This window comes from Sinocyclocheilus rhinocerous, unplaced genomic scaffold (genome assembly GCF_001515625.1).
Source record: "Sinocyclocheilus rhinocerous isolate Xijiao unplaced genomic scaffold, SAMN03320098_v1.1 scaffold1622, whole genome shotgun sequence".
NCBI lineage: Eukaryota > Metazoa > Chordata > Actinopteri > Cypriniformes > Cyprinidae > Sinocyclocheilus > Sinocyclocheilus rhinocerous.
The window spans coordinates 848,229-857,207 of record NW_015654513.1 but is presented as its reverse complement, the minus strand read 5'-3'; the positions used below and the strand labels follow the sequence as shown (position 1 = coordinate 857,207).

The 8,979-nt window shown below is 38.1% G+C and overlaps 1 protein-coding gene across 1 annotated transcript in view; it reads left to right on the top strand.

Moving 5' to 3' along the window:
• Nucleotides 1-8,541, top strand: part of LOC107717451 (guanine nucleotide-binding protein-like 1) — an 11,567-nt gene extending 3,026 nt beyond the window's left edge. The window contains exons 2-12 of the mRNA XM_016524206.1: nucleotides 922-1,075; nucleotides 1,193-1,329; nucleotides 3,557-3,708; nucleotides 4,526-4,597; nucleotides 4,877-5,069; nucleotides 5,166-5,264; nucleotides 5,355-5,537; nucleotides 6,083-6,261; nucleotides 6,359-6,533; nucleotides 6,669-6,809; nucleotides 7,096-8,541. Coding sequence (XP_016379692.1) covers nucleotides 922-1,075; nucleotides 1,193-1,329; nucleotides 3,557-3,708; nucleotides 4,526-4,597; nucleotides 4,877-5,069; nucleotides 5,166-5,264; nucleotides 5,355-5,537; nucleotides 6,083-6,261; nucleotides 6,359-6,533; nucleotides 6,669-6,809; nucleotides 7,096-7,346 — 1,736 coding nt within the window. The 3' untranslated portion in view covers nucleotides 7,347-8,541. The remainder of the gene's footprint in view (nucleotides 1-921; nucleotides 1,076-1,192; nucleotides 1,330-3,556; nucleotides 3,709-4,525; nucleotides 4,598-4,876; nucleotides 5,070-5,165; nucleotides 5,265-5,354; nucleotides 5,538-6,082; nucleotides 6,262-6,358; nucleotides 6,534-6,668; nucleotides 6,810-7,095) is intronic.
• The last annotated feature ends 438 nt before the right edge of the window (nucleotides 8,542-8,979 follow it).

Sequence of the window (8,979 nt, the reverse complement as noted above, 5' to 3'; positions counted from 1 at the left end):
GTGAAATGCGCCACTTCCGGTATTTTGCCGGTTAGTCGACGCCAGCAAAATGAAGTCGAGGATTTTAAAAAATCGAATAGTCGAATAAAATCGACGAATCGCGACAGCCCTAATATTTAGGCAAATTAAGAAAAATGTACACATCTCCATTCTGTTCAAAAGGTTTCACCCCCGGCTCTTAATGCATGGTTTTTCCTTGCATTCCTATATATATATATATATATATATATATACATACATGCATACATACATACACATATATATATATATATTTATATATATATATATATACACACACACACACATACATACATGTACTTAAAAGTTCTAAAGTTTACTTAACATTTTTAAAGATATATTTGCTTGAGTTGCAAATTTAACGTGAAGTCTTGTTTTTTGAAAAAGTTAACAAAATTGATTGCGTTTATGCTTAAAACAAGAACAAACATATTTTAGTGGAGTATGAATTTTTTTTTCATACCCATTGTATCTTCATTTAAGAATCTTTAGATTCTTAGATTAGATTTGCACTGGAAAACAAGACAAAAATACAGAGGAAGGACATCAATTTATTGCAATGTGATCAGAAGGTACAGAAGTGGTTGTAGCTATTTTTATTTGTCAAATGAATTAATAAGTAATGGAGATCTATTGGAAGTTATATTTTCAAACTTTGAAGCATTGCTAAGACGTTTACATTTTGATTTATTCTTTACATTTTCTTTACTTGGTCTTAAATTTAACTTCATAAAACCTGCAGAAACTCTGGATTGGAAGTACAGGATGTTTTTTGTAGGATGTAAATAGTGTATAATTCAAAAATAAACAAACAGAAAAAAAAAATTCAGGAATCATTACTTTGCTGAGTCATGTTTAAGACAGAAACCACTCTTTAAAGTTTCTGAATGTGTGTGTGTGCAGGAGAAACCGGTTCGAGTCGCAGTAGCCGAAATGCCAGTGTGGAGAGAGGACCTGGCAGAGACAGACAGTCGGATACATCAGACAGCGAGACGACAGACATCAGGAGGATCAACCATCAGCCTGGTACCAGAGATGGCAGATATGACCCCAACAGGTGAGTCAGGACAGGTGAAACGGTCAGTCCAGGCTTGTTTAATTAATTCAACATGAGATATTTTGGCAGGGACATGTATCGTCCTGTTTGTTAATCTTATAATGGCTTGTTTTGCAGATTCCGTCTGCACTATGAGAAGGAGAGCAAGGAGGAAGTGGAGAAGAGGAAGAAAATAGCGATGGAGAAAATCCTGAAGCCGGTGGCAGAAAAGCAACTAGAGATTGATATGACCCAGATCTACCCAGAAGAGAAAGGTATTTATGCTACTGTGTAACTTAAAGTGGTGACGGAGTGTTATGATAATAAACTTTGCATTTGAGGGAATTGTTTTCACAAAACTAGCCGAAATGTCACCTTCACAATTACACCATCAGATGCTGCAGCATCTGTGACAAAAAAAAAAAGAAAGAGTGCATAGTGTGACTTTTCTGTCAAATAGATGAGTCAATGACTTGTCAAAAATGCTGCATCTGTTTACATCCATTTGCTGTAAATGAGAAAGAGAGATGTTTGCGATATTAAAATTCTGTGCACTTTTGCCTAAACAATTGAAAAATCAAACACTAAATACACACAGACTACTGGTCAAAATTTTTGGCGTTGATACAATTTTTTTAATGTTTATTAAATAAGTCTTATATGCTCACCAAGGTTGCATTTGATTAAAAATACAGAGAAATTTGTAATTTTGTGAAATATTATTCCAATTTAAAATAACTTTTTTTCTATTTTAAAGATCATTATTTGGTGTATTTGGTGTAACAGAATATGTTGACATGCTTTAATGTTCAAAAAACACATAATTTTTCAAATACTGTACATTATTGTAGTTTATCTATGCCCCGCCTCTCTCAAACACTTGGTTTTCAACAAAGCCCCCTCCTTTGACAAGCACAGTCTGCTCTGATTGGCCAGTTGACCCAGTGCATTGTGATTGGCTGAACACCACAAACATGCGTCGGAAATGTAATGCCCCTTACCATAATCGCGAGCTTCAGCTTTCAACATAAATGTAAAGACAGTAAATAATGTCCTTAGTTTTACCATCAGTTCAAGCCCAAAAGGGGAACAGAGTCGTGTGACAGACACAGTGATGATGCTCATATGTATTTGCAGTACACAAGCCGCGATTAAGAAAGCTGACTCCACTGTGATGTGACCTCTCTCTGTGTCTCTCACGCACACACACACACACACACACACAACGTGATACTCTACATGGGGCAAAACTCCGTATTTGAACAGTCAATAGCAAATACTTAAACTGTTAAGAAAACATACTTACAGTAGCTGATTCAGAATAAGCGCCAGATTGTCATAGCAAAGTCGGAACTGACCCATTTTTTTTAGAAGTAGCCTTTGCACAGCCAGCCGTGTAGGCTACTCAGGTTCACAAAACTGTCGTCCATAAAATGCGTTGCACAAATTCGAACATCTGGGTTGTGCTGTTCTGTTGTAAACAGATCTTAACAATGATTCCTAATTGCATCTACTTCCGGAAGGCCAAATAAAGTGGTTTTGCTTTCGCACAGAAACGCACAGCATCTCCCTGACATGGCTGCATCAACACTACTGTGGTTCCTGAAACCACGCCGCCTTTCTTTGCATGCACATTTGGGCGGTATTACGCAAATATTTCCACATAGTGACGTAGAGATGTGGGGGCGTGTTTGAACGAGGCGTTTTAGCCCGGTCTGGATCAGCCTTCTCTTTTAGATAGAATAAATCCTTTTGTGGGAGACTTTGAGCTTTGTAACTCTGCAGATCTTATACATGCACAAATAGCTACATAACACACTAAAGAAAAGGAAAAATAGAAATCGCATCATATGACCCCTTTAATATATTTTTAAAATGTAATATTCCTGTTAAGGCAAAAGCTGAATTTTCAGCAGCCATAACTATAGACTTCAGTGTCACATGATCCTTCAGAAATCAATCTAATATGCTGATTTGGTGCTCAAGAAATTTCTTTTTATAAAAACATTGAAAACATTTTAATATTGCTTAATATGTTTCTAAAAATCATATGTTTTTCAGGATTTTGTATAAATATAAACGTAAAAAGAATTCAAAAGAACAGCATTTATTTGTAAATGTCTGTATTGTCATTTTGATCTATAAAAAAAAAAAGACTTGCACAAATAGTGACGTGATGTGTAATTCCCATACTTGGAATTTGTGCTCTGCATTTTACCCAACCAAGTGCACACACACACACACACACCATGAACACACACCCGGAGCAGTGGGCAGCCATCTCTCTCTAACCATTAGGCCACAGCTGCCCATCTATTTAATGCATCTTTGTTGGATAAAAGTATTCATTTAAAAATAATAATAATCAAACTGACCCCAAACCTGTTACCCATTTTGTCATTAAATTACCAGCAAAAATAACTATATTTTGAATTTTACTGTGATATTGGTTTTGGTCCATGTTGTTAAGTCTTACTTCATTTTCATTTTGTCTAATAACAGGCCTGGATTTCCCACGCCGGCCCTCGTGGCATTACAACATGCAGCGAGAGGAGTTGCTGCGGAAAGAGGAGAAGTCATTTCTGGAGTATCTGGAGGCTCTTAACTCCAAAAACCCACCCGGTACCCTCAGCCACTTTGAGCACAATCTCGAGGTGAGGCATGTTCTGTTTGAAAACACCACACAACTGAAGTACTTTAAAAAATAATTTTTATCAGCAACCAGAATTTGATTGCTGCTGAGTCAATAGCTGTAATGAAATAGCTTTTTTTTATTGCGCTTGAGCATCTGTTTGGCCAGACAGTGCTGGAGGCAAACACTGTTAAGTGTTCAAATTCACTGGTTTATGAGCCATTGCTTTTCTCAAGCTATGTGACACACAAAACTGTTGTAGTGTGAAAACAACGGCGATCCGACGAGTTTGAAAATCGTGCAGTGTGAACTCGGCATAAGTGCAAAAGGAGCAACACTTTTTCAACAGTTAAAATGTATAACACTAATTAGTATGCATATTTGGTTTATTAAAAGAGGTTTTATGATTCCTTATTTGTTTTTAAAAGCCTTCAGACAACAGAAACACCGCAATATTGTGCAGATAATTTTAAGACAAACAAGCTTTGTCTCTAAGAACTCATAAACGTGCATCTAAATGTTTCAACCACTTAGCTGAGCAGAGCATTGGATCACAGTGAATTCATTGTTTTTAACAGTCTCTAATTGTCAGATAGTTTTGGATTAATGTAGCAAAGAAGACCATAAAATGCCTGAGCCAAAAACCTCTCAAGTCATTATTTTATTTTACCTAAAGTGGGCCAAAGGACTACAAACAAGTTGGCTAATCCGAAAGAATGTGAATAACAGATTAAGGGTTCATTACTGAAATTCAGACAGCCTGAATAACAACTGTATAAAAATTCACTTTTTGTTTTTTCTTTTCTACTACTGACCGACTGACTCTCTTTCTTTCTCAGACATGGAGGCAGCTGTGGAGAGTAATGGAGATGTCTGATGTCATTCTCCTCATAGTGGATATCAGACACACAGTGAGTGTGCGACTGTGACGCCTGTTGAAACTTTTAGCAGTTTTCAAAAGATCATCAAAATTGCATAGGCATTACTCTAAATGTGGGAGTGTCAAATTATGCAAACTGAAGTAATAAAATCTCCACTAGGTGGGGCCAGAGATTATATTACATTTATTCTCAGAAAACAGCACTTTTTGTGTTGCGTTATACATTTTGAGCAAAAGAAGGATGGTGTGGAAGACACAGTGTAGCATCTTTGCCATTCAGTACAAGCAAACATTATCACTCTGTCTGCAGGTGCTGCACTTTCCTCCTGCTCTGTATCACTACATCACTGGTGAGTTAAAGAAGTACATCATCCTGGTGCTCAATAAGGTGGACTTGTGTCCCGCCCCGCTGGTTTTGGCATGGAAACACTACCTGACTAAACAGTTCCCACACCTGCACTGTGTCTGCTTCACCTCGCACCCAGGACAACCCTACAGAACGCGTGAGAGAGTCTTTCCAGTATCAGTGTTTTATCTATAATATGACCGAACAAAATAGACAAGAATAAAAGTGTGACCTTCATCTGTACTCTCTGCAGTTCTACAGAAGAAAAGGATGAGGAAGAAAGCAGGATGGAATCAGGCTGGAGGACCTTTTCACATCATGAGGGCATGTCAGGAGATCACGGCAGGAAGAGGTTAGACAACTTCCTCCTAGACAACAAAATATCAGCACTGGAAAACAAAGGGGAGTATTAAATGATGATGATGATGGTTGTTGTTTATAGTGGATTTGAGTAGCTGGGAGAAGAAGATCCAGAGGGATGCTGTTGCTGTGGGAACAGAGGGGGATCAAGCTGATGATGGATCGGAATCTGTGTTGATGGAGCATCATAGTGATGTTGCCATGGAAATGAACAGCCCCACGCAAGAACTTTATAAAGATGGAGTACTAACATTGGGCTGCATAGGTAAAAGCCTGAGGTTAAAGTCACTATGAAATCAAAACTGACACTATTTTTAAGGCATATTGCAGTGTTTATTATATAAATGATTTAATTGTGCACATCATTATTTAAAAAAAAACTAATGTACCTTCATAATCTTTAATCAAAAACATTAACATTCCCGTTGCCTTGCAAAGACATCTCCTCTCCCATGATGACAAACACTACAACATCTATTTTCTCATGACATGCATTGGCACGAGGTTGCCTCATAGCAACCTGTCAGTCACATGAAAAAGCATAATTTAGCCAATAACAACGATGAACAAAATCAAGTCACGATCTACGTTTTTTTCCCATTCAAGAAGCAATTTCACTCGAATATATGTCAAAACAGAGAAGAAAAGATTATCATAATGTCCAGTTCATGCTAAAACTGAACAAGTATTGTTGTTCTACATCAATATCAGTTACATATATCTTATTTGAAGTATATTCTCCTTGATGTGTACATTTAAATTCATTATTTAGTTTAAAATTCATATGGAGTCTTTTGGCACTTTCTCCAGGTTTTCCTAATGTAGGCAAATCTTCAGTGCTAAACAGTCTGGTCGGCAGGAAGGTCGTGAGCGTGTCTCGAACCCCAGGTCACACTAAATATTTCCAAACATACTACCTCACTCCCACTGTTAAACTGTGTGATTGTCCTGGGCTTGTCTTCCCTTCCCAAGTGGACAAGCAGCTACAGGTAAAACCAGCATGATTCTGTATCATTTATGAAAGTTAAGTCATCCAGTCTGTGTTTTGTTTATGTGTGTGTGTGTTTTATTTATCTTCTCAAACAGATCCTGGCTGGTATATATCCAGTGTCCCAGCTGCAGGAGCCTTACAGTTCAGTAGGATACTTGTGTGAACGGACCAACTTCCTGTCTGTGTTAAAGCTGACACATCCTGACCACAGCCCAGGAACCCCACAAGACCCCAAAACACAGGACTGGACAGCATGGGACGTGTGTGAAGGTGCCTGTCCTGTTTTCATATGGCGTCATTCATTTCATATTTAACACATATTCAACTGGAGGGAGAAATTGGAGAGCTGAAGTTGTTTTTATTGGTTTATCAATAGTCACATCTGTTTTTCTTTCTTTTTTTTAGCCTGGGCCGAGAGGAGAGGGTATAAAACTGCTAAGGCGGCCCGTAACGATGTCTATAGAGCAGCCAACAGTCTCCTGCGTTTGGCCATCGACGGACGGCTGTGCCTATGTCTGCGACCACCTGGATACGTTCAGAGTAAAGGTCAGAGGTCAAACCACTATCGTTCATGTCACCTGCCACTCATGACCAGATTTGATGTGGAATTTCTATGTCCTCAGAATATTGTAGCACTAACATGTTTTTGGTTTGCCCAATTTTTTATGTCATTTTTAATAGGGCAAACTTGGAAAGACTTGTTTTGTAAGATGGACCCCAAAAAAACTTTTTATAACTCTTTATTATATTGTTGAATGTTTCATCTGTATCTGCCATGTAATAACCTTTGAAGCTATAGCAATATGTTTAAATACAATAACTGTTTCTTCAGATGAATGGGAATCACACCCAGACCTGGCCGAGATCATTGCTCTACAAGGAAGGAAGGAAGAAGAGGATGAGTGTGGTGACAGGGAAGACGACGAGGACGAATCCAGTTCCGAGCTGGAGGAGGACAACGATCGGGATGCCGACGATGATGAGGATGCTGATGGAGATGATGAAGATGATACCGTGAAGGCTGACAGGAAGGGCCTCACTCTCAACATGTTCAGTGTGCTGGGAGAGAACGAGTGTGAGTGAGGGATGAGATCCATGTTCATGCATTCCAGTTTCTTTATTTATCATTGATCTCTTTATGACCATCTCATTTCAATCTGCAACGTGTCAATCAAAGGACTGTATAAAGTTTTGAATTTAAACGCTACGCATTTATTTAGCATTTGACTCGTTGCGAACTTATACAGCCCATTGTATAGACAACACACTCCCCATTCTACCTATTTTTGCTGGTTTTGTGTTCTATTTTTCAGCCTCTCTGTGCCTCTGTACCTTCCCTGCTTTTCATTTATCATCATCGGAAATGTATCAAAATGTTTGGAAAACTTTTGTACCTCCTGCATGCAGCCTTTTCCCTTTTTGAGAGGGCAGAAGGAATGTCTGTACAACCAGTGATTGTGCAATTAGTGTTAAAAAAAACAAACACTGATGAATACAATTGCTGATTTATCATCAATCTCAAAGCAGTGATGCCAAAGGTCAGGTGAGGTCAAAGGTCGCTGCTTTGACCTCAAACTGAGTTGCCCATGTGAATGTATTTTACCCTCAGTCTCAGTACCATAAACCTCTGTATGCAGGGCAGAACCAGCCGTGTTTGAGGAATAGAGATAGAGGCCAGGGACAGGCTGTTGACTTTAGAAGATTGTTCTGATAAAAAGATGTTATGGACACTTAAAGCACTTTTTAAAGCAACCAGCAGTCTTTTATTGTTGAATACTTTAATTTCTGAGCAGATATATACGTTTATAATGCGGACAATGGAGTGAAGGTGTTGTTTAGAGTTGCGGTGGGAGTGATGTTCTAGACTATGCAAAGTTTACAGAGACATCAGAAAAACCTGAAAGAAGTGTTCCAGTTATAGAAGTGAGATTGTGTAACACATTGTACATGCACACTAACACAAGCCACTCGAAGATTTTGGAGTCATGTTGTTTTGGACTAAAAAGTGCATTTGTTAGAGAGTGGGTTGGTTTTGAAGAACTCAAGTTTGTGCACGTTTGCTATAGGACTCAGGTAACAGTGATGATGTGCAGAGATACCGATACAAGGGTGCTGGTTTCCTGCTTTTCAGCCTCCAGTCCTGCATGCCCTTGCTTAGGGATTTCATGTGGGTGTGTCTTTGTTCGTGTGGGTGTGATAGTGTGTGGATCATTCTTTCTTTATTAAAATTTTATTATACTGACAGAAACAGCCCTCTGCAATAAAAATGTTCCCTTGACTCTTAGCCATCATTATTCTTGCACAAGAGGACACAGCTATTAATGTCTTTACAAACAGTATGTCAGAATGTAATTAAAAGTATAATGTAGGCATACATAAATTAGGTAAACATCAAAAAGGTAACATCTGGACTGGAAATGTATACTTTCTAAAATTAGAATTAGAAGAGCAAATTAACATCTTATAAACCAATCACAAAAAAGTCTCACTGGAAAAGAGTGACATTATGCAGAAAAATTAGAGATATACTGTAACATGCATTTACAAAACAAATAAAGTTAATTTTCATTTTATGCCTACTTTAACCCTATAAAGCTCTCTGTATCATATTTGATACACAAATTTCTAAGGCCTCTAAATTATCAACATGATCAGAACTGCTGAAAACCTGTTGTACACAATCTAGCAAGCAAAAGGCATTTTAGTGTAATTCTAA